The sequence below is a fragment of the Eleutherodactylus coqui genome, chromosome 5 (assembly GCF_035609145.1).
Source record: "Eleutherodactylus coqui strain aEleCoq1 chromosome 5, aEleCoq1.hap1, whole genome shotgun sequence".
NCBI classification, from domain to species: domain Eukaryota; kingdom Metazoa; phylum Chordata; class Amphibia; order Anura; family Eleutherodactylidae; genus Eleutherodactylus; species Eleutherodactylus coqui.
Window position 1 is genome coordinate 243,286,014 of NC_089841.1, and position 25,475 is coordinate 243,311,488.

Consider the following 25,475-nt stretch of genomic DNA (forward strand, 5'->3'; position numbering starts at 1 on the left):
GGCGTGACAAGCCAAAAGCGAACAAAAGGTTCGCGGTCTGACGTAACGCTTATTACACGCCTCCCTTCGGGCAACCATCGTTACGTGTAAATGTGTCGTTACTGCGACCGCACAGAATACGCTTTATGATTCCCCTAATTGCGCCACGTATTTCGTCATCCGCACGCCTTCGTGCTCCCACAGGTTTGGGGCTGAATGCTGCAGGTTTGGGGCTGAATGCTGCAGCTTTGGTCCACCGTTGGTCCGTTGGCCGTTATCTCCGCTGTACCAGCAGCCCCTCCCGCCCCGCGAGCAGAGCCGACGGCACACGTGTGAGAGGCGGGCAGTGGGCGGCCATTTGTCGACGACGAGGCGGAGGGACCGGGAAGACGAAAGTGAGCAGAAGCCGCAGTGACTGGAAACGAAACGGACGGGGAGGGAGCGGCCGTGAGCCCGCAGGAGCCCGAGCACCCCGGCATGTCCGCCGGCCGCCGTCACTGAGGAGCCCGCTGACCCCGGTGAGGACCCGTAGCGGCCATAGATGTCAGGGCGGGGTGGTCGTCCAGGTGATGGGGGTCCCTCAGGCCTGTGGGAAGTCCGCTAATCCGGCACTTGTTTACCCCATCCTGGGGCTGGTAGTGCTGCCATGATGGGGGGAGGGGGTGATGGAGGAGCCTCTGTATGCCCATGGAGACCCCCAGACCGTCCGGTACTCCGCCGTCCGTATTATCGGGATGTAGTCCTCGCCGGCACGCAAATACGCAGCGTTGGTGCAGATGAAATGCGTATTTGTGTTTTGCGCATCGCATTGGTGTAGTGCGCAGGTTTCTGCATCGTTCTTGCGGGTTACGCCGTTGGTTTCGATTGGCTGTTTCGGTGGCAAATGCGAACATGGTAAGTCATGCTGCGCCATTTTTTTATGTGCAGCATACGAAAATACTTGTGTGAACGAACCCATTGAAATCAATGTGTATAGACGTTGCGGTTTGGTTTAACCCCTTAGTGACCACCGCTACGCCTTTTTACGGACCTCATTAACGGACTTGAATCTCTTTAAGGCGGTGGCTTGGCTGACTGCTGACGGCCAGGCTCCTGCTATAACTGCCAGCAGAGACCGCACATCCTGGCAGCATTAGTAAGTGCAGCATGGAAGCACGGGGTGGGGGGCTCGTTCAGTCCCCCTTTCGCGCCCAACCATATGATCACAAGGTACCAATGGGTTGCCATGGCAACCAGAAGTGACAAAGGCCTCCATGTTTACGCTGTTGGAGGCGAGGTTTAATAGAGTGAGCGGCTGCTGTCATAGGCTTAGTACAATGCAGTACATAAAGGGGTTGTCCCGCGGCAGCAAGTGGGGCTATACACTTCTGTATGGCCATATTAATGCACTTTGTAATGTACATTGTGCATTAATTATGAGCCATACAGAAGTTATTCACTTACCTGTTCCGTTGCTAGCGTCCTCGTCTCCATGGTGCCGTCTAATCTTCAGCGTCTAATCGCCCGATTAGACGCGCTTGCGCAGAAGGGACCTTCTGTCTTCTGAATGGGGCCGCTCGTGCCAGAGAGGCTCCTTGTAGCTCCGCCCCGTCACGTGTGCCGATTCCAGCCAATCAGGAGGCTGGAATCGGCAATGGACCGCACAGAAGACCTGTGGTCCACCGAGGGTGAAGATCCCGGCGGCCATCTTCACAAGGTAAGTAAGAAGTTACCGGAGCGCGGGGATTCGGGTAAGTACTACCCGTTTTTGTTTTTTTTTATCCCTGCATCGGGTTTGTCTCGCGCCGAACGGGGGGGGGCTATTGAAAACATCGTTCGTTCGGGGGATTTAAATGCTGCTGTCAGAATTAACAGCGCATTTAAATGGTTAATGGCCGTGGGCCTATCGCGGCTATTGCCCGCGGGTGTCAGCTGTTATAAACAGCTGACGCCCGCACTGTATGAAGAGAGGTTGCCACGCAACCTCTCTTCATACATACCCCGCGGCTCCATGACGTACTGGCACGTCATGGAGCGGGAAGGGGTTAAAGGGGTTCCACTATTATTAGGCCAGCCGCACGAGTCGGATTCTGCATGCAGGATCCTGCTGTGACTCGGCTGGCAACCCTGGGTACTCGCAAAACCTGTAATGCGGATGACTTCAGCGGCTCGCAGGCGAAAAATATATACCGTATTTTTCGGCGTATAAGATGATGTCATTGAATGGCTGTGATTGGTTAATCCAGCGACGGCTTTCATTGGGTGACTCTGTGCTGAGTTAGCCAATCGGAGCATTAGCTTTTTGGAGGCGGGGCATTTTGGAGGTGGGGAAATGCTCTGTCGGCGTGGAGGAGGGAGCGACAGCCTGCAGCAGCGCCGCGGGAGACAAGTAATGATTTAATTTTTTTTCTACAGCGTATTCCTGGCGTATAAGTCGACAGTTGGGGGGCGTCTTTTATATGCCGGAAAATACGGTATATATATTTGTACTTTCCGCGCTGTCCCTAGGCGACGATGTGGGTAGATGGGCTGCGGCTTGGGCACTCTCCCTGCATGCAGAGTCCACAGCAAAATAGGGCACGTTGTGATTTTTTTTTTTTTTCTTCTCCTCTTGCGGAATGTGCAATTCGTTTCCACAAATGTAAAGGAAAAAGCGAAAGTTCTCTTTTAATGCGTGTAATTTGGTGCGGACGCCAACCGCGGATTCTGCAATAGGAATCCGGTTGGGTGAAGCCGGCCTTAAATTTTCACAGGCTTAAAAATGTGTAAAATTAAAATAAATTAAATTGATTGGCTGAGTGATCACATGCACAATAAACTGTTTGTGACCCCCGGCCGGTCTCTTCCGGGTTCTGAGTGGCGGGGATCGGGGCTCCAGCACTGGACCGCTTACTGCTGCAGCAGGGGACTGCGCCATTTTTTTTCCTATAATTGACATATTTCTAATCCTGTGGACTTTACAGTATTTAGCGCTGTGTGAGCATGGCCTTACATGGCAGACTTACGGGGTCCTTTATCAGGCCTCCGGCTGTCATGGGGTTACATTAGTATCTTGCAATCGCACTGCAGGGTGCCGATGGGTAACAAGAAGCCCCCTCCCGTCGTCTGCTTACTTGCAGCAGTTGCTATTGATTGCGGCCTATAAGCGGTTTAACAGCGGGGTCTGAAGTTTTCCGTTACTGGCAGTTAGAGCAGGAGCCTGGCTGTCAACAGTCGGCCAAGTAATCGCCTTATAAGACGTATGTTCACGTTTACAGCTAATTAGTGAGGTCAGTAAAAAGGTAATATTGTAGTTACTCAGGGGTTCACATAGTGCCACAGGCAGGGTGCAGCGGTCTGCCATATACCCCATGTGTCTGCATTGATGAGGACCAGCAGATGTACGGTATATAAGAGCCCATCCAGGACCACCTATCTCCGTCCTCACTGATGTCCCCTACAAGCCAGGATCAATCTGGTGACTATAAGCAGGTCGCACCCGTTAAGGTGGCTTCTCTAAGGTTGGTGAGATAAGGCAGTGACTATGGGAGCTGGGACTTTTCAGAATTTCTGAGAATAGTAGATTTCAGTGTAAAGGGGCGGTCCGAGTTATTACATGTCTAGATGATGTCCGTCCTGCCAGCGTGTTACTTGTAACTTACTTACTGCCCTCCAAATGGGCTGGCTTGCCAATCTCCTGTTGGGTCGAATGACGTCACTTAGGGTTGTCTCACACGAGCGTTCGTTTGGTAATTGCTGCACCAATATCGCATAGGTGGCCATGTTGCCGTTCACACAAATTGCGTATATTACACATGTAAGAAATATTGCAGCATGTTCTGTCTTGGCGCATACACGCCACGATAGTAGATCACGATGGGCGGCCTGCTATCGCGTACTGGCTGCGTTTCCGCAGTTTATCGCACGACGTGTGACCCTGGCCTTGGACGTTGTGATGGCAAAATCGATAGGGGGGTTTACGGGGGGGTTAGACGTCTTTGTGGAGCGCTGTGATATTACAGGATATAGGCATTAGGTGACCAGCGGGTTGTTCATCCGGGTCTTAGAGTCAAGTAGGAAATTTCAAAAGGTTGGTCCAGGGATTATTCTGACTTCCATTATGAAGTCGAGAAGGAACCCCTCTCTCTCCCCCCCCCCCCCCCCCATGGGCTAAATTTGCTTCTGCTTCATTGGGGTTTTTCTTGCCTTCCTCTGGATCAACAAAGGGGGGTGGAAACAGGCTGATCTGGATGGACATTTGTGTTCTTTCGGTCTAACATACTAGGTTATAGAAATGGGGCAATGACATCCCGTAGACCTGTCTCATCGGCTAGGACTCTGTAGTCCCGCCCGGGATGTCTCGCTGATTGTATTGGATCGGGTCCGTCTCTTCATGCCGCACTGACCACGCGTTTATGTATCTCCACCTCTTTACCATGTGGTTCCCCAGCAACCCGCTCGCAAAAGACCTGCGCCCACCTGCTGGTAGCGCTGACACTTCCTTCCATACACAGCACCGCCGTCTGTCTTGTGACGCTGCGCACGGCATACGCTCTGCCTGCCGGCTTCAGTGGACGCTGAACGTATGCTGGGCGCAGCTTCACATGAGAGACGGCGGTCCTGTGTATGGCAAGAAGTGTCACTCAGCAAATCTGCCTGGTGTAACCCAGCCTTCGGGGTAGGCTGTTACTTGTGGGTCAGTGCTATCTGCTTGCCATCCAACCCTTCTTGCCAGCTGAGATGCCATGGCTCTGATAGCGCCAGTTTTACAGGTCGCCTGTCTCCGTCCCACCGCTGTGATGGTCTTCTGACAGTTTAGCACCAGTAGCCCCGGGCTGACAGACGTATTATCATGTACAAGCTTTGTATAGCTATGCAAATACACGCATGATCCTGTATACACACCTGAGGGCTATATATGACTCCCCTAAGGGCTATATATGCTGTGATGCTCAGCGTTCAAGTTATGATGGGACGTTTGTCTAGAAGACAGTCAAGGCTTGAAGGTAGTTGGAGATGTCAGACTGCGCCCCATGTAACGGCTACCGCGTGCGGCTGAGACTCCATCCAGCCGCGGCTGCCAATGGAATGCTATACGGTCGGCAAGACCGCGCGGCTATCGGCAGCCACAAGCCAGACCTATTCATGGGAGCGCACCCTAAGACAGCATTCATCCGGTGGCTCTGTACTAGTTGCACATCCAAAACTCCACTAAAAACCGCATGTGTTTTTACCAGGAAGCGCTATGGTCTGGTGACGCAGGTTTCAGCCAATCGGATTGTACCGGTTGAGCGCATAACGCCAATTTGCAATTAGTATGACATCAAAAACATAACGCGGTACAACCACCAGATGAAGGCTACCTAATGAGATTAGTGGGGGCTACAGCTGATGGGGAGAACGGAGGGGTGGGAGCGGATGGAAGTATACTGGGACCTATCAGAAGGGAGAATGAGCAAGGCGATGGCGGAACCAGTGCAGAGATGGGAAGCATTCAGCTTTTGCGCTCTGTATGGCTTGCCGTGATGCCGTTTGCTTCCGTTTACTGATGGCGAGGGATGAAACCCAGTTTCGTACATTTACCTACTATCGCCGCACTCTCGCAGGAGTGTGTTTTGTGCGTGTAATACGCGGTAACGAGCTTGCATGACTTTCAGCGGTGCCTCAATAAGGCTCTATAACCACTTGGTAAACCAGATTGCTGAGTACCAAGAAAGTGCGCAATTTATAGGTTCACTGCGACTATTTGAATATAGACAAACTTTGTGTCGGCGCGTGAATCTGCCATGTTTTTCCGCCTTGGATTGTGCGCAAGATCAGCAGCTGACGTGTCTGCATGTATTCCCGAAAAACATGTTTATTATCGTAGAAGTGTACCCGCAATTCCCACGCTTTCAGTTGGCACTTCCGAATAAGCTGCCGTGTGCGTACTTGAGGAATAGCGCCATTTCTGGTGGTTATGACTTGTATTTATCACCTGAACTCGACTCCAGCATGAGAGAATACTGACGTCCTCCATATGTGGCACTCGGAGACTTCTAGACTTCCCTCGCTCTGGCCTCGCACGCTCCCAAGGAAGCCCCTGAGAATTATCACTCACTTCTGTTTTCTTCTACATGTGCACGGCTACCTTGTATTCAAATGTGGGGGGCATGCTGAGAAAATCTGCAGCGCGTTAACATTGCAGAAAGGCAAATGAAATTTTGAGAAATCCCGTTCGTGTTTAAAAAAAAAAAAAAAAACGGACCAGACTTGCTTCTGTAGCTGGGTTTAAAACTCAGTGTGCAAAATAGCTTGATTTTTTGGGATATACTTCTTAACTTTCTTTAAAGATGAAACAATCACTGGGTTTTCTATTTTCAGTCTGGTTAGATTCTATAATACATCATACCTATACACATTGCAGCTTCCTATGTGTGCAACCCCCTCAGCCCTTAACCCTTTGCAATCCAATTTTGGATTCAGGGTTTTCTAGGGGGGTTTCTCTTTCTGCCATTATACAATGGCGCCATCTGCTGGCTAGAGCCAGTACTGTGGTAAGGGACATGCTGGAGAGGCCCCCAACAGAGTGGCCAGTAATCTACAGTAAGAATACCCTGCCGGACGTCTTCTGACATCAGAGCTGTACAGCCTTCAATCAGAATGTCTTTAGATGTCAGACAGTGGATTGGAAAGGGTTAACCTTTACATCATTTGACCCAATTTCAAGTTCACATTTATTAGTTACACCTGTTACTCTCCCCCGTCCCCCCTTTCTTTCCAGGTGATCCTCAGTACCGACTCCGGATGTTAATTGCATTAATGGAACGCTACAACTTCTAAGACGTGCCCCTTATGGCATGTTAGCGTTGTATAGTGTGTATTTACTACAGATCATATATTGGATCATCATGTACTCTTTCCATATGCTCACAGCGCTGCATTTATGGGGTTTGCATTGATAGCATTATTTGAAACCAATACAATACCTGTTTAATACCATATATAAAATCGGCAGCATATATTGACCAGCGGTGTAGATTTTTGGCTGCCTGTCCACGGGCGTTTTTGTATTGTGTTACTCGGGGCGATAATCTGGCTGCGGGAAACGTTGCTATGGACAGCGCCCCCCCCCCCCCCCCCCCGCCCATGAGCGGAGAATCATTGCGATTCTCCACTCACGACTGACATCGCAGCATGCTGCGAATTGCTGTGATTCTCTTCGGTCAGCCTATCTGTCAGATAGGTTCACAGCAGCGATCTGTCCTAGGCTCCTGCTTTCTGGCAGCGGCTCCCTCGGGATACCGCGACGCCCGTGGACAGGCAGCCTTAAATGCCAATTTCTGCTTCTGGTTTTTGGTGCTGGTATCGCCTCCTCAAATGAGGGGTCAAAGCTGTTTTCTCAGGGTTTTCTCATGTATTTTGGTGCGGCTCCCCGGCTGATTTCACCCCTCCTATTGAATTGTCTGCAGATCTCTGCCAAAATGTGTGTCAAAATCTGCACCAATGGTACTTGACATGGAAAGGATGCGGATTTTCTGCCGTGGAAAATCCGTATAATTTCCACTATGTGCAACCGTACCCTTATGTTAACCCTTTGCAATCCAATTTGTATCCTGGTTTTCCTAGGGGGCTTACTCTTTTTTCTGCTGTTATACCACAACACTATCTGCTGGCTAAAGCCAGTACTGCATGAGGTGCCACATTGGATAGGCCCCGACAGCAGAGAGGCTGGCAATATACAGTAAGAGAACCCCGACGGACGTCTTCCAACATCGGAGCTGTACAGCCTTAAATCATAATGTCTTCAGAGGTCAGACAGTGGATTGGAGAGGGTTACGTCTACATGTAGCGGAAATGATGCAGAATGTTCGCAGCTGAAAATTCCACAGCAAATTCTGCAACATTTCCACATCCTAAAGGAGTAAAGGACCGCACCGTCGGTGCAGATTTTGACTCAGTCGTGTATCTGCCGCTGATTTCAGAAGAGCCGGCACTCCCCTCACCTCTTAAGGCTTCGGCTGTCGGCGCTCTCCCGGTATCTGGTGGCCTGTAGTAAGTGCAGCGCCGCTGGTCGGGTGATGTGAAACTGTGGCTGGATGTAAGCAGTAGTTACTGGTAAAATGAGCCCCGCAGACTCCGGTTGTCAGGTAGGCCGCTGTACACTTCACTTAGATCCTTGAAGGGTTTTTCCATATCTTTTACTTCCTCTGTGAAGGATTTTGGAGAAATTATTCGCACGGTCAGGGGTGCGGAGTGAAGCGTCTCTTGCTGCAGACACTCCCAGTTGGCTTTTCATACTACATGTGGATGAAGGGCTTCTGGTCTGTATTAATGTAATGTGTCGTGTGGATGGCACGGCATCCATGCTGCACGTAGCAATAGCACTAAATCAACAAGGAGTGTTTAAAAGCACAGAAGAGGGGACGGCATCCATCAAACTTCCTTATTGGTCCATCAACATGCAGGAAAATGCAGCGTTTCAAACTTTTATGATGGCTAGCTCGTTTTCTGTTGTTGTAAGGGGTCAGAACATTGCATTGTCCTTTTGTTGTTGGATCTACCTGGTCCTAGGGATCAGAGCGAGCAGATATTGCCAGCCCTCCGTCTCCTGTGCCATTGTCCCTCTGATCTGCTGCTTCCAGGTCCCATTTTCTGTCATTCAAGATGGCTGCTTCCGACTACCTAATCTTTGCAATGCATTGGTATTGTTAGATTAATGATGTGCTACTCCTGCTTTCTGATTGGCCAGTGCTGCTCAGTTTGTTTTCAATGTAATGTCCTAAAGTTTGTAAAGGACAAATTCCACCAGGTGAACAGAACAGCCGAGCGCGGGCCTGCTCCAAGGACAAGCTGTAGCCATACAGATGTTTCTTGTGCTTTAGGAAATCTTTGTTAAGGTGGAGAAGGAAACATGGCGGAGTAGGAGGGCAGCAGCAGTGCCACCAGCACCTTGAGGGCAAAGTGTTTTCCCCGTGGAAACGTATTTTATATGAAGCTATAGCTCTCCTATTTTTTATTTTTTTTTATTTTGATGGGGAATAGGAAGAGTAAGCGTGATGGAAGTCGGAGAAGCTGTGCTGAACACCCTTGCTAGACTGCCCTTGCCATTGGTGGTGGCGCTGCTGCAGCAGCAGCTTCCTGCTCATCCGCCATGAGCCCGCTGAGCTGTGATACATTGCGGAAGCACACCTGCAACCGTGGGGAAAAGCTCTGCTCAAGCTGCTAAACAGTCTCTTAATAGCGCTGCATTTTGAGGTCCTTCTCTACTACCGGAATGAGATTTGTCATTTTGGCCTCGTAGTTGGGATTAAGGAGGGTGACCACCTAGTAATGATCTGATGTTTTGATGTGGGCCATGTGACGGTCCTTCTGCAAACACTGCAGCATAAAAGCACTCAAATACCTCAAAGTGCCTGAGGGTGATGGTCCACGGTCTTCGGGGTCAGATCTCAGTGTCATCCAACTGATCCTGCCGTCTATGTAGAATAGCTGGGGTTAGTGATAGAAGGAAGCAATAAACCTTCTGAGGGAATATCTGTCCCTAACGGACCACATGTTATATGGGCATATAAACGTGATGTAGCTTCTCTGTCCTCTGCTCAACTGTAAAATGGCCACTGAATATACATTGCCTATGTTATATATGGCTAGGTCATGTGACGCCCAATGAAACTGCTGCACGATTTGGAAACTCATTTGGTGACATCAGCAAGGCACCCTCACTACTGATTGGTTGCATGCTGGACTCTGCAGCAGGCATTATTGGGAATTTGATTATCCCGCGATGTTGGCAAAAACCTATTTGGATTAATCCGATTTGATTTTGCTAAAATCGGGACAGTTTTATTGCCCAGTCGAGCAAGATGACCCACACTATTCAGGTTGGCTGGAACCGGATGGAGGAGAGTTTTGGGGTCATTTTACTAAAGCTTTCTGCTATTGCTACGGTGTAAAAGTCGCATGTTTTATCACATGTAATATTTGCGATATGATTTGAAGCCTCTCGCTATTTTTCAAAAGTTGCCGGGGTTTTGTGGCCATCCACGTGCTGAGAGATCTACTATGACTAAACCGCAAATTATAGCGCAAACCTCCTAGCAGATATGGCATAGGGACAACCAAAGGTGCGCCAAATTTATGCGTCTCCATACATTTGGTGTATTTCACATACTCTAGACAAACATTGGTGCTCACGGTCAATAGGTGATGTTAGACTTGGTTGACTAAGCAGTGGGGACCGCCCACCTGACACATTCACACCACATGGGCCAACGGGAGGGCAAAGAACCATCATTGGTGCGCTATACCCCACTGACCTGGACATGACGGACCCTCTTATCCTATATCTCCAGAGTCGCACTACACGGGGCTCATAATTACTCTGCTACCATTGAGACACACAACAGCGTTGGGCACAAAACGGTAGTGAACTGTAAAGTTGTTCTGCACTTCTATACTATATTTGTGGCCAGTTTTATCTCACGTTTTTGTTCTTGTTTTGCCTCTAGCAAAAATGTTGGAGCCGGAGAAGGAGCTTGTTGCGAAGATGCTGCGGGCGGTCTTACAGTCCCACAAGAACGGAGTAGCTCTGCACCGCGTGCAGCATGAGTATAAGGTGCTTACCGGGGAGTGGATTCCTTTCAAGGACATGGGGTTTCCCGCACTTGATGCGTACCTGAAGACTATTCCAACTGTTGTAAGGATGGACATGAGCCGAACCGGTGAGGTAATGTGTGACAGTTTAGTGCGGTTTGCACTGTATATCGTGCTGCGCGATCCTTACTTGCTGCTCACAAGTATTTTATAAGTGCATGAGAGGGAAAGAAGTGAGCTACTTACCTGAAAATCTCATGACAAACCATTAGGCGTAGGATAGGTGATAAGCGTACAGTATTATCAGTGGGAGTCCAACAGCTGGGACCACGCGATCGCTAGCATGGCGTTTCGAGACCCCCGTTTTGAATGCACTTGAATAGAGTGGTGGTCATGCACCGGCCCTGCTGCTCTATTCAACCTCGATGGGACTGAAGGAGCGTTGTATGCAGCTGCCTCTGTCAGTCCCATAGAGGTTAAATGGCGCCTCTGAAATGGGGAGGTTCAAGACTGCGTTAAAGTGATCAGTGGGGGTCCCAGCCGTCAGACTACTGTTCGTACATTTATCACTTATCTAAAGGATAGGTGTTAGTCATGGGATGACTGTTTTTAGGGTATGTTCAGGCAGAAGAACCCACCAGAGAAAATTCCGCGTGAACTCCGTGTCTAAAGACCACGTCAAAATCCGTGGTTCTCTGCTGCGGTTTTTGCCGTGGATTTGCTCTGTCAATGGGAAAAAATCCTTGTGCAGAATTCCAATGCAGAAAATCCCATCTCCGTGTTGGAATTCCAACTGCAAATTTGGCCCATTGATGGCGCACAATCCACATGCAGATCCACAGCGAAAACCACAGATTTGGCATGGATTTTAGAAGTGGATGTGGTTGCGGACAATTACGCGGTAGTTCCGCTGTGTTAATATTTCCCAAAGGTGTTATCTGGTTTTTAAAGAACCTTTTAAAAAAGGTGGAAATGTGCAAAAAAAAACTTGAAAGAAAACAGTATTTGCATTCTTGTTCCTGGCAATCCAGCGCTGCAGCAACTGCTGTCCTCCGGGTCTTTGTTAGCATGCAGGCGTCATGTGACCGCTGCAGCCAATCCCGCGTCATGTGCTTTACTGCTGACATCTTGGCCCCTACGGCTCACTCGTAATGCCAGTAGTACGGCACATGACTGCTGCGGCAACTGATTGGCTCCAGAGGGGTCCGGGAGAATACCAATAAGCTGCAGCACTGGATCGCCAGGGCAGAGTAGGGGAGCACTGTGGTTGTTGTGGGGTTTTTTTTTGGGTTGAAGAATACTTGAAGCTTTTTTATTTATTATTTTCTTCTTTTCAAAAATAAATAGGCTCGCCCCTTTTAACTTTACTAGTAAAATGGAGGAAGGTCTCAAGAACAAAACTTACAAGGAAAGGCTCTTACAATCACGCCCTCTGAAGCTTTCAATAGCCCTGCTATGGAAAGCGCCGGCACACTGTCCACGAGCGTAGAATCATTGCGATTCTCCGCTTGCGGTCGTCAATTTGCAGCATGCTGCGAATTGCCCCAATTCTCCGTGGTCAGCCTATCTATCAGATGGGGTTCACCAGCGGAGATTTGGCGGCTGCTCCCATGGCGGAGCTTCGCCGCGGGATACCTCAATGCCCGTGGACAGGGGGCCTTAAAGAACTTGTATAGCCTGGAGGAAAGAAGGGAGAGGGGGTTGGGGACATGATGGAAACTTTTACATTTATCAAAAGTATAAATAAGGTTCAGGAAGGAAGTGCTTTATTAGGAAGCTAAATGTTTGAACAAGGGGGCGCAATCTGAGATCAGATGGGGGGAAAATCAGAAGGAACGTCAGGATGTATTTTACGGAGAGTAGTCGAGGCTTTGAACAAACTACCCGCAGACGTGGATGGGAATCAACAATAACTGAATGTTAGCAAGCATACTGTAGATCCTTAGAGACTAGATGGACCACAAAAAGTGCAAGAACATTTCTGTTTCTAAATGAAACAAATGTTAGTAGTTTGCACTGCAGGCATCTTACTTTTTCGCACTTATTCCCCAAATTATATAGATTTTTTTTTTTTTTTTTCCAGGTTTAAATACTTTTATTTGCATAGGTGGCGAGGCTTTAGTAATCGGAGGAGCCTATGATGCCGAGGACATAATTCATCACTACCTGTGCACCAGAGTTGTGCCACATAAAAAGCGCCAATTTGGCACGCACCTGTATGTAACAAATATTTTACAACTTTTTCTCTTTTTCGCCATGCTTGGCCATTTCTGGAAAGCGGGTGCAGCTTAGAGGGAGCAGTCAGGTCTCCGCAAACTTACTATCATTTACAATAGAAATGTAGTAAATTACAGTACCAACCTGTGCCAGCTCATAGGTGGCATGCAGAGACCAGAGATGTGCCAAGTCTGTTGAGATATGTAACGTCTTATTAAATTAGATGCATCTTCTCCATCACAAATAAGATCGGCGTATGAAACTCCAGTATTGATGAGTTCCCCAGCGGCTCCTGTTCTGCACATGTGGAGCTCCTCATACAGATACGTGGAGTCAGAACTAGATTGCAGTTGATGAATATGACGGAAGTTACACTTTAAATCGTTCTGTGTTTCTGTTCTTGCCCTGCAGGTAACGTGTCATGCTGTGGTCTGCAGGGAAACGGCCCAGATTGCCGAGCTTGTGGCACGCCAGAGGAGCTCAAAGAAGAAATCTGGGGGTCAAGTGAACTGTCAGATGAGACTGAAATATTCCGCCCCGATAACGCATATTGGTAAATCGCCTTGTGCACCACTTTTATTATAACTTCTGATGAAATGCCATTTAATTTTAACTTGCTAGTATTTCACACTGAATAGTCGTTTTTGGAGCAAGGGAAGAATTTGATGGACATTTAGTCTGCCTGTCCACGGACGTTTTTGCATTGCGTTCTACACAGCGATAATCTTGCCGCGGGGAACGCAATGCATGCTTTCCATAGCGTTGCTATGGAAAGTGCAGCCCCCCTGTCCACGAGCGGAGAATCATAGCGATTCTCCGCTTGCGGGCTGCAAATCGAATTGACGCAATTCTCCACGGCCAGCCTATCTGTCAGTTTTGATGGCTTGGCACTGCTTATGTTAGACCAGTAAAGAAATTCACCAGTGACCCTCTTGTGTCACACGGAAAGAACAAGTTCACTTTCGGGAGACCTCATAGAAGAGTAGCCCGGGTCCCTGCGTCCCTGTGAGAATGACATGGCAGTTTGATGTACGGCCACCTACATTGGAAGGCAGCATTCCTGCCAGTCAATGTCAGACTTTTTAGACAAGCCTTATAAGAATGCCTGGGAATTGTACACCTTATGGAGTCTTCCTGACCCGCGTCACAGGCCTCTCACTAGCCAAGCCAGAAACCTACTGCACACCGATGAGGGGCAAAACCCCCAAACAGCTGTCTGTGTATGGATTCTGGCTTGGTTTACAATTCCCAGTCATTGGTATATGGATTGTCTAAAAAGTCTGACATTGGCTTGCAGAAATGTGCCATCCAGCAGGTGGTGCTGCAGAGGTATTGTTCCATCTTCCTTATTTGCATATTACCCAGAGGAGCATGCATGGCTTTATAAGTCTCCTCACTCACCTTCTAGGCGCTCTCCTTAAGGGGAAACAATACCCTTCCTAAACCTGCATTTTCATGGTCTAAGTGAAATTGGGTTTGTACCTCTTCAGACATAGCAGGGGTTAGTGAGCTGGGATGCCTGCGGTATCTCTCAGCATGGCTTTGAATGCTGTGCCATTTTGGCTTGCAGGACACAGATCTTTAATATTTATGCAGTGTTGTAGGGTACTTTCGGTGTGTCTTCATTGCATTAATTAGTTTTTCTATTGCATAGTAATGTACTAGAGTTTAAAGCCAGTTGCCCATCCAGGTTATTTCTAACACGGGAGGAGAGATTTAGCTGTGCCCTGCGGCTTCTGACTGCATCTGGTACGCATGAAGCAGCCAGTTTTATTCATTTAAATCATAGTAACCTAGTATGTAAGGCCGAAAGAAACACATGTCCATCCTGTGCAGCCTATTAACCCCCAATGTTGATCCAGAGGAAGGCAAAAAAAAACACCCAATGAGGTAGAAGTCAATTTTCCCCCATTTTTAAGGGAAAAGATTCCTTCCTGATTTCAATCTGGCAATTGGAACAATCCCCGGATCAGCAAACCTTTTGAAGTTGTTAATAATTTTAACATATAACATTGTATCGCTCAAGAAAGGCATCCAGGCCCCTCTTAAAATCGTCCTTTTTATTTTAGGTAAGCCTAAAGCGATGCTTAGAAAACCGGATTTTGCAGCACCACAAGACAGAGTTGTAAAGAAACCCATACCCCTTGTTATGAGAGGAAAGGGTAACGTTTGGGGTGGCCGGCCATCAACAGACCCTACTCCTGTACATGTAGCACCTGTCTATGGATCTGGACTGGTTCAGGTGCAGAGGACCCTACCTGTTACCAATAGGTGAGAACACACTTTTTAAATGGACCGCGACCGATTTGGTATATTGCGGAATTGCACCCAGTGCCCAGCTGGCATCCGCGTGTATCTGTCCTGCAGTCTTTATATCTGTCTTGCGGTCCGTGGGACATGCGCAGTACAGATTTTTATAATTTTTTTTTTTTTTTTAAACTCTGCTTTTGCCGCATCATCGTCTAGCAGAATCTGTGAGCTTCCTGCAATGTCGTTTTTGAAGGGCCGCAGGTCGCACGGCTTCCATTGACTTGACTTCAATGGAAGCCGTCCGTGCAGAATCCACACACAAATTGAGCATGCTGCAATTTCTCCTCTGTGAGCGGAAAATCGCAATCTATTTCCGCTGGTGTAGAGGAGATCGCGTTTTGCCATAGCATGCTATGTGAGGTATTTGCTGCGGAATGTAGAGGTGGACGCCCATTCCAGACTCTGCAGTGCTAATCCACCCGTATGCAGGTGGCCTAAATATATGTATTTTTTCCAAGCTCTTATCCGACCATTTCAGAGGAACATTATCTTCTAGTTTGAGGCCTATCAAATCTAAGAATCGTTGATTTGATGCTAATGTTGTTTTTTTTGGAAGCCTCTGTCAGGCTCCGATGCCCTGTGTTTTGTCTCCTACTGAAGGCGTTCTGTCTCTCGGTGTGCCGCTCGGCTCCCAGTCTGCCGATGCTCTTGTTGTGTCCCCTACCCAGCCGGTTACAGAATCTGCGAATGCTTCAGTGGCAGTTTTGTTAATACTCGTTACAGACGCCTTTCTCTTTTAGCTGAGGCATGCCTAACCAGAGAGCGGCTTGGCATGCACATTTGCTTAAATCATCTGTTTTTTTTTTTCACTTTGTGTTTTGTCACATCCGATGGCAAAGATGACTATCATGTGCTTTTATTGTTGATTTGTGTAGTAATCCCTATGGAAAAATTTGTGGCGATCTGTCACTTATCATTGAAAGAAAATGAATGCAAACTGATTGCACATCCAGTCTGTCACAAAAAGAGTGTTTGCCTTTCATTTGTAAAGTTCTGTTGACCATCAAAAGTCTGACTTTTTTTTTTTAAAGCCCCATAATTTCCTTCATAATACAATTTCCTCCTGAGGCGGCTGATTGGTATATTGTAATGTAAGCATGTCAAATTTACTGAAATATGGAGTTTCAGATTTTTTTAAGTATATAACCTTTTTTTTCCCCTGCTGTACACAGGCCTGAAAAGAGAGCAAGTCTTCCACCCCGCTTCCAGAAAGAAGTCAACCAATACATAGTCAACCAATACCATGCCACTGATTCTAATGGTAGGAAGCAAACTAGAGATTATTTGCACAGTTTCATATTGTATATAATATACATTTAAAAAAACACTTTAGTAACTTTGTAAATATGCTGCTTCATTTATTTTGCAGTTTGCATTGTGTAAAGACTACACTTCCCATAATGCATCTCTGCAGTGAACGCTCTCTTCATATATTGTCACAATGTATTTGCAAAGTTACTCAGTATTATATCGCAGAAAAACTTTCTATTTGTAAACTATAAAAGTGATGGTGTGTTCCATTAGCGTGAAGATTATAGCAGCCAAGTTAAAAAGGTGTAAGTGTGTGTGTGTGTGTGTGTGTGTGTGTGTGTGTGTGTGTGTGTGTGTGTGTGTGTATATGTACGTATATAATAATACATACACACAGAATGTGTATGCATGTGTGTAAGAAAGAAGAAAACCTAAATAAATTAAAAAAGAATTGCATCACATGCTCCACTTAGGCTGAGCGTCCACGGGTGGGAAAGAATATCGCGAGCGCTATTCCCTTGCAGGGGGGAACCAATGTCACCGCCATTTTCCGCGATGCACCTATCTTAATAATGGGTTCATCACGGCATGCCACAATTTTTAGACTCGACTCGATTTTTTTTTTTCTGCTCTTGTACATTGGGCTGTGCTTTCCATAGTTCTCCCATGGAAAGCATGTTATGTGTGCTGTGAGCGCGATTTTATTTATTGCCGCGGATTACGTATGACAAACTGCCCGTGGACAGCCAGCCTTAATGTTTGGTGCTGAAAACCTTTAAGTAAAGCTAGTTTAACATCCGCATTGGAAGCTCCAGTCCACCGCACATCCTACTCAATACACCGGAAGAAAAAGCGTTACATGCAGCGCTTTGTCATCCAACTAAATGCCGGGCAACTGAGCGGAAAGTGAGAAAACCTTCAGCATTCAATGCAAGCACGACGGTTACAAGGAGCTAACAGCACAAAGGGAGCATCGCACTATCGTACTAGATCTCGAAATACAGGCCTCAATTACTGTATCAGTACTGTCTAAAAGAAAAACTTTGTTGCCCATAGCAACCAATCAGAGGTCAGCCTTCGTTTTTACAACTGTTGTGGTAAAGGGAAAACTGTTGTGAGTGGTTACTAAGGGCAACAAAGACCGTTATTCTTTTTAGACAGTTTTGATAAATGAGGCCCCGCAGCATACGAATGACGGTTGCTCACTTCACAGTGCTTTTATACCACTGAAGGGATGATGCAGTCGATGCAAAACAGTTTTGCTGATGCAGCTTCATTTAAAGGGGTTTTCTGGCACACGAAAAAAAAATTCTTGGGCTTTTAAAAATCCTGTAAAATGTATTCTGTCCACTCTCCTTCTAGCGCTGCAGCTCCGGTGCCTGAAACCCAGAAGACGTGGCGGGCGGCCATTCTCTGTGCATGCTATCATTTAGCCAGTCACAGGCTTCAGCAGTGATTCCTCTCGGTCCGCAGAAGCATGTGACTGGCTAAGTGGTCATAAGCACAATGAATGATCTGTGACTGCCCGACCCTTCTTCTGGGTTCCATGCACCAGGGCTGCAGCGCTGGACAAGGAGCAGCCGGAATAGGTGAGCATTTCATACAATTTTAAGCCCCTAGAATTTTTATTTTAATGTCTCAGAACTTCTCTTAACTAATTTGTGCATTGTATCAAACTTGTAGAAATGTTAGTTGCAATTAGGTTTTAATTGATAAAATATTTAGTTTTACCGATAAAGTGTCAAAGATTTGAATAGAGCCTAACTTTTATGTGCTGTACATGAATGGAGCACACTGAACTGAGCGCTGCCTTCAAAGTGGGGACACTTAACTCTGTATTCAGGGAAAATAAATATTTTGAGTGTCTGGCTGGTATAAAAATTTTATTTTATTTTTTTTCTTAACTCCAGTGTCTGTTTTGTTTTTTTTTTTTTTTTTTTCCCCCCCCTTTTTTCTTAATTTATTTTTAATTTAAATAAATATATATTTTCCTGTCTAAGGCCTCATGCACACGGGCACGCACAGCTTCTGTGCCCGCTACCGGAGACCCTGCGTAACTATCAGAAGTCGTCCTCTTTCTGTATGCGGATGTGCCGCCGGCGCACATGCGCAGTACAGAGGACGCCGCACCGTTGCCTAGATGGTGACGCAGATCCGCGACATTTCTGCAGTGCTCATTGCAGAAGTGCCGCAGTAGGGATGGCTTCCAGGAGGGATGGCTTCCATTCAATGGAAGCCGTCCCTATGTATCTGCTCTGAAAATAGAGCATGCTGTGATTTTTATTTCGGCATGGAGCAGCCACAAACAAAATTCGCTGGTGTGCGTGCAGAGAGAGGAATATCCACGCACCTCAATGGGCGCATTAAGCAACGGATCGCCCGCAACTGCTGACAAGCGCAGGATCCACTGCTCAATTTGCCCCGTGTGCATGAGGCCTTAAAGGAGACAAACCCAAGGGATGGGTTAAAAAAAAAAAAAAGTTTATTACTTACCCGAATCCCCGCGCTGCGGCGACGTCTTTCTTCCTTTACCAAGATGGCCGCCAGGATCTTCACCCACGATGCACCGCGGGTCTTCTCCTATGGTGCACCTTGGGCTCTGTGCGGTCCATTGCCGATTCCAGCCTCCTGATTGGCTGGAATCGGCACACATGACGGGGCGGAGCTACGAGGACCAGCTCTCCGGCACGAGCGGCCCCATTCACCAGGGAGATGACCGGACTGCGCAAGCGCGTCTAAAAATGCCAGAAGACAGCGAATTTAGACAGATCCATGGCGACGGGGACGCTAGCAACAGAGCAGGTAAGTGAATAACTTCTGTATGGCTCATATTTAATGCACGATGTATATTACAAAGTGCATTAATATGGCCATACAGAAGTGCTGAACCCCACTTGATTTCACGAGACAACCCCTTTAAGCTACTTTGAGAGCGTTTGGAATGGAAATAACTATTGTATGAGCTCGTTTGTAGAGCATCATTAGTGTTCTTCTGCGTTTCCCAGTGCTTGTATGCCTAGACGTTATTATCATGTCCTGTAAATGAACTGGTACTCTGCACACAGTTTGTCCTTCTCTCCTCCGCAGCCCGTTAGTCTAGACTTTAGTGTTGAAGCATTTTATACTTTGTCTCCTTTTTGTATTTAGACACGCAGACAGCAAAGCAATTTGTCACGTAACTTACAATTCTATAGAGAAGTGATGTAACATCTGGGATCTCCTCTTATATTGTTTGATTGTAAAGCTATAAAAATATACTCTTACTAAAAAATATAAACTATAAGAGACACACAACCTCTCACACACTGTAACATTACACAGAGGGGGGTTCTAAATTAGTGAAATGCAGGGGGACCTGAAGAGCTGCTAAAGGGAAGGGGATGCCGTATAATGGTGATCGAGATGAGAGATGATGGATAGGACTGGAAGCGGCTCGTGGAAAACTAAATCATCATGGCATCAAATCTAAAAGGAACCAGTACCTGCATACTCGCTGGTCGTGTAGATGTATGTAAAATAGTGTCCTTTTAAATTTGCTTCAAGTTTTGTCTTTTACTAAGGGGCTCTTCACATCACATTTTAGCTGTTCTGCAACAGCCGTGGACAGGGGGCCATAGCAAAACTGGAGGAACTTGTTATGCTGTGCTTTATTTATAAAGAAAAACATTCCTGCCCCACCACAACGTCTTCCTGGAGTCCCCTTCATCCAGGAAGAGGGTCTGACTCCAAGGACAGGAGACATGCATGTACAAAAGATCCCTCAGCGATTTCCTGTTCTTTAGAGCTGGTTACCTGCAGCTTCTGTTGCTCCAGGACTTACAGGGTAGTTTCTCCCTTCTGGTGAAGACTGTGGTTGGAGCTTGCGGAGGGGTGCGCTGGAGAGTGGCATTCAGGTTCCCTCACTGCTGGCACCGGTACCCAGCCCATGTGTGCCGTGTCACTGTTTCCAGCCCACAGTGGAGGTACGGAGCGAGTGGAAGCGGTACTTAAGGCTTGGATGCTTCTTGTTCATGCGGACGGACTGGCGGCAGTGCTGAGACCACCTGATTAAGGTACGGTCCAGACAAAAGACTGATCATCTATTGTGCTCTTAGGAACCAAAGTGTGGATGCTTCTAGTGATGTCTACAATGATCTTCCTACTCCAACACCCCTGGAAAAGCTGAATGCATCAACAAAGACGTGGACTCTTTGTAGAGCCAAACTGGGATCTTTTATAGGTTTCGTTGTAATGCCACCAATATGTGGAGTTCATGATGGCCAAAGAATCTTCTTCCATACTTAAAGATATGAGGGGCATAATTAAGAAGGAAGTCTGTGGGGCTCTGATAAGGAAGTGGGACCTAACGCATCTCAGGGTATGGACGACCACCTAAGTGCAGATGATGATTTGGATGTTATTGAGCGTGAACCCTGATTCAGGGGAAGGGGGTAAGCCTTCCTTTCCCACAGTCAGATTAGCTCTTCAAAGTGAATCAAGTCAATATTAATATTGAAGACCCTATAGAAGCGAGGTCGGTTTAGGATATCCTGTTTCAGGAACTTGAGTTAAAGAAACAAAACCTTTTTCACAATAATGTAGCAGCAAGGAGCAGGACACTAGTGTTTGGTATAAGTCTCCTAAAAGTGATGTTCCCCATTTCAAACGTTTTCAGGAAGCTTTTTCTGCCCTTTCCTCGATGGGATCTTTCAAGAGGCTCAAGTCATCAAAGGACCGTTTTCCCAGAAGGACCTGGGAGGCAGGAGCAACTTCATTGAAATCCAAGATTGTAGCAACTCGCGCTGTCAGGTCTCTAGTTATCTGACTCGATCCGTTATCAGCCCCGATAGAGGGTCAGGCTCCTAGAGAACAATTGTTAGTCTCCTTGCCACCTATTCACACTGCAGAAGTCCACTTTTTTTGCAACTTTCTGAAGTCCTGTTGGTTTTGAGGCAAGAAGGCAGTTCCCTAAATCAGATGATATCAATCTCCTTGAGAACTTGGCTTCAGGAAGAGAACCTTTTCCTTTTCAGGGGATGGTGGATCAGAGATGATCGCAACAGACGCCAGTCCCTTGGAGTGCGGGCCGCGTACTGCAAGGCTCTTGGTCGCCAAGCCTTTCTAGGGGTTCCTCAAATGCGGAGGAGCTTCTGTCAGTCCTTCGAAGTACCAAAGCTGCTGATTCCAGAGAGATTGAGAAGTCACGTCAGGATTATGACAGACAGCCTACCTGAATCCTCTTAGGGGCATGTGGTCCAAATTGCTTCTGTCCAATTCTCGCCAGATCTTAGATCTAATAGAGGGGAACGTTCTATCCCTTTCACCCAGCCGTCTCAGGGGTATAGAAAATAGGAAGGCAGATATATTCAATCAGCAAGGGGAATGGTGCCTCAACCAGGACATCTTCAACAAGATCGTTCATTTCGGGGGGAAGGCTTTAAGAGATATGTTTGTATGAAGGGACAACAGGAAGCTCAGGAGATTTTCAGAGTGGATGCTGTTTATAGACAGACAGACAGACAGACAGCCAGACAGACAGACAGACAGACAGACATGGTGATTGGCTGTTTCTACATTTTTTTGTTTGTTTGTTTTTCACCCCCAATAAAACTAAAAGGTGAAAAAATTCAACCCTATATAGCACGGGGGATAAAAACCACATGGGTAAAATCCCTGAAAAGTACCTGGTTCTTTTAGGACCAAAACACCCTGGTCCTTTAAGGAGTTAATAAAATAAATAAATCCTCACTGATGGATGTAATCCAGAGGAATATAAGAATCACCCCGGATCATCGCTAACGGCGCCGTCAGCAAGGCTTGACTCCAGGCCGGTCATATAGGATTCTTTTAGTTTATTAGTTCAGTTTTACTAAAGTCTATTTAATCCTAACGCAAGTAAAGCATGGCTGACGGCGCTGTTACTGATGGTCCCGGCTTGTTCTTCCCTGTTATGACTTTGTACAACCTGATGTTATATTGGGTCTGTTCATAAAGCTGTAATATACATTATTGAGCTCTCTGTTGGATGATGTAACCTCTTCAATCTTATTTCACCCTGTCTAGCAAATGAGATGCAATCTGTGAAAGCTCCTCTGCTTGGCAACTTCCAGCCCAACCTGTCCATAATTCAGAGCAACCTGCGTGATCTGTTCTGCAAGCACAGCAATGGGATTCTCTTATCCAAGCTGCCAAATGTCTACAAGGAGACCTACAGACATGATCTCGGGGATGAAGTGTTGAAGCAAGTTCTTAGTTGGAGCCATATATGCACGGTATGGGACCGCAGTGTGAGGCGTACCTTCCAGCAGCTTTGCCTTTCTCGTACTTTTGCACATTCAGTTTGTTTTTTTACCTTTTTTTAAAGTTTTTTTTTTTTTTGTAAAGGTATTGTTCCGACTGCCCACCTCCAGTCACCATATTCAGACAGCCGTTCAAAGATTGAGCATCTCCTGTTCATACGAAATTAGTGATTTGTCGCTCAGGGCTTTATCAGCGGGCGGTTGTACATGGAGAGAGAATCGCCTGAATTTGCTGTTTCAAGCAATAATTTGGGTGATAGTCTCTCCATGTAAAGATACCTCGTCACACTGAAGCACGCAGAACAAGACTTTGTACTTGTAAAATCTTTCTCGTCTCGTTCATTGGTGGACATAGCTGAAGACCATGGGGAGCCATCGTCCTTCGTCCAAGAGGTAAGTGTATACTGGACGTGGTAAGTGCAATATACTTGCCTCTTGAACGAAGGACGTTGGATCCCTGCGGTCTTCAGCTGTATCCCACAATGAGTGAGACAAGAAAGTGTAATTCTGCTGTAGTTGAGATTGATCTTGATTTAATATTATTGTGTAGTCATTTTTAGATCTTCTTTTTTCACTTTTTTTTTCCTTTACTATGAACTTTCGCTGATCAAACACCCAGTTTTTGTGTTTTTTTTTTCTTTTATAATATGTAATACATGTTAAATTTGTGTTACTTCTAGCATTTCCAGGTTGTGTCCTTTTTCGACACAGAGTAGTCCAATCATTGGCTTTTTGGATACTTTTAGGCTTGGTTCACACGGGACAGAATAGCCGCAAAAATTCTGTGCGGAATTTCTATGCGGCAATTTTGCCCGCGGCTTTTTAAGCCAGCCATGCGGAAAAGATATTGTAAAAATCTCATCCACACGGGACGGCCAATCCGTCACGGCAAAGCCGGGCGGAACTGGCGATGAGGCGCGGAATTTAAAGCCGCAGCATGTCACTTTTTTTTTTTTTCCCCACTGCGGCCTCTCTCCTCTCTATGGGGAGAGAAAGCCGCAGCGGAATGCCGGCGGCGAAACAGCTCCAAAACCCGTGGCAGTTTGCCGTGGGTTTTGAAGCTGCGCTTATCCTGCTGAAATCTCACGTTTTTTCGGTGCAGCCAAACCGCGAGATTTGCGTCCTGTGGGAACCCAGCCTTATGGTATGTTTACACTGGGCGGAAATGCTGCGGAGTGTACGTAGCGGAAAATTCTACAGCATTTCTGCATCCACAACAGAGGCAAAATCCACAGCAGAAGATACAGCGCTCACCTCGGCGCTCTCCTTCATCTCATACCCAGTGGCCTGTGCTGAGTGCAGCGCTGCTGGTCAGGTGATGGCGGGTACGCAGCTGATCTTGACTTAGAATCAGCACCATTGGTGCAGATTTTGACTCTATTTTGGATGCGGTAATATTGTGGAATTTTGCATGGAGATTCCCCAGCGTGTCCGCCCCATGTTAACACACCTTCTTACTACTTTGTATTGATTATTTGGAAATTGGGTCATGGATCTAATGATGAATACTTTGCATCTGATCTCTCAGCTGAGTGAAAAGGATATTTGGTAACTTAAATAGTGACTGTATTCTTGCAGGCACAGAAGCTCTTAAGTAACGGCCATGCGGAAGTCCTTTTATGTTCTCCTACAAAAAAGCCACCAACGCCTCCAAAGATTCCCCAGCAGCGCAGCAGTGATCAGGTTAAGCCAAGTCCTACCTTCGGCCAGACGAAGCCAGCATCGCCCCAGAAACCAACTGCAAACCCCGTAGCTCATTCTGAACTTAAGCAAAAGGTGTCTGAACTGTTGACCCACTATTGCAGCGGGCTCTGGCTACACGCTCTCCCCAAAGTCTTCGAGGACACCTTCAAAATAAAATTTCCATCTGACGCTCTTGACATGGACGCACTTTCTGAAATATCCAGCGTGGATGTTGTTTCTGAAAATCCATACAAAGCAATCCTTTACCCAAAGAGCCCTCAGAGCGAAAGACCGAATCAGAACCTTTCGGTTACAGATGAGCAACAGAAACCCGATGATGAGCCAACTCGGATGGAAGAGTCAGAAGAGGTAGTAGATGTAGAGTTGGCTCCTCCGCCGCTGGTTATTCCATCCGAAGCGCCCCCTTCTGTGCTAGTTCTTGAATTGAGTAGCACGGAGGAAGTCGTCATACGGTAAGTGCTCCCGACTACATGGTTTGTGCCTGTAGTATTGCAGCATGTGCTTAAAGTGCCATCAAAAAGAATTAGTCATGACCGCAATTTTGTGCTTCACAGGTTGTTTCTAACCTGCATCTACCATGCTGATGGTTTAGGCTACCTCAATAAAGATGTATTTGTGGAAGTGGTTAGAACCACACGATCTTCAACTTGACCGTATTAATGTAATATTGAATGCATTTTTCATACTTTGTAGATGTGTCGGCAAGGACTATTCTGCTGCACAAGAACACATGGAAGATGCAATGAAAGAGTTCTACAGCACGAACGCCTCGCCTGTGAAGATGAGCTCCCTGAAAGTGGGCCAGCTTGTGGCCGCTAAGGCAGAAGAGGAGGCATGGCTGCGGGCACAGATACTGTCCATTGAAGAAAACAAGATGAAGGTATTTCCTTCTCGTGGCCACTCTCCGATTCTTTTCTAATGGGTTAAATGTATTAACCCTTTCCAATCCAATTTTGGATTCTGGGTTTCCTGAAAGGCTTTCTCTTTTTGCTGTTATACAACGGCGCCATCTGCTGGCTAAAGCCAGTGTGTGTGCGCCAGAGAGGCTCCGACAGCAGAGTGACTGGCAATAGATGGTAAGAATACCCTGTCGGGCATCTTCTGACATTGGAGCTGTACAAGCTTCAATCAGAATGTAGGAAGACAGTGGATTGGAAAGGGTTAAACTGTCAAATCCTTTTAAACATCATTCCTAGGGCTTGA

General features: G+C 46.9%; 1 protein-coding gene across 1 annotated transcript in view; it reads left to right on the forward strand.

Annotated features, from left to right (window-relative positions):
• Positions 1-356: 356 nt before the first annotated feature.
• Positions 357-25,475, forward strand: part of TDRD7 (tudor domain containing 7) — a 38,397-nt gene continuing 13,278 nt past the window's right edge. The window contains exons 1-8 of the mRNA XM_066604397.1: positions 357-497; positions 10,428-10,645; positions 13,141-13,282; positions 14,799-15,000; positions 16,212-16,300; positions 22,333-22,541; positions 24,147-24,724; positions 24,966-25,152. Of these exons, the coding sequence (XP_066460494.1) occupies positions 10,433-10,645; positions 13,141-13,282; positions 14,799-15,000; positions 16,212-16,300; positions 22,333-22,541; positions 24,147-24,724; positions 24,966-25,152 (1,620 nt within the window). The 5' untranslated portion in view covers positions 357-497; positions 10,428-10,432. The remainder of the gene's footprint in view (positions 498-10,427; positions 10,646-13,140; positions 13,283-14,798; positions 15,001-16,211; positions 16,301-22,332; positions 22,542-24,146; positions 24,725-24,965; positions 25,153-25,475) is intronic.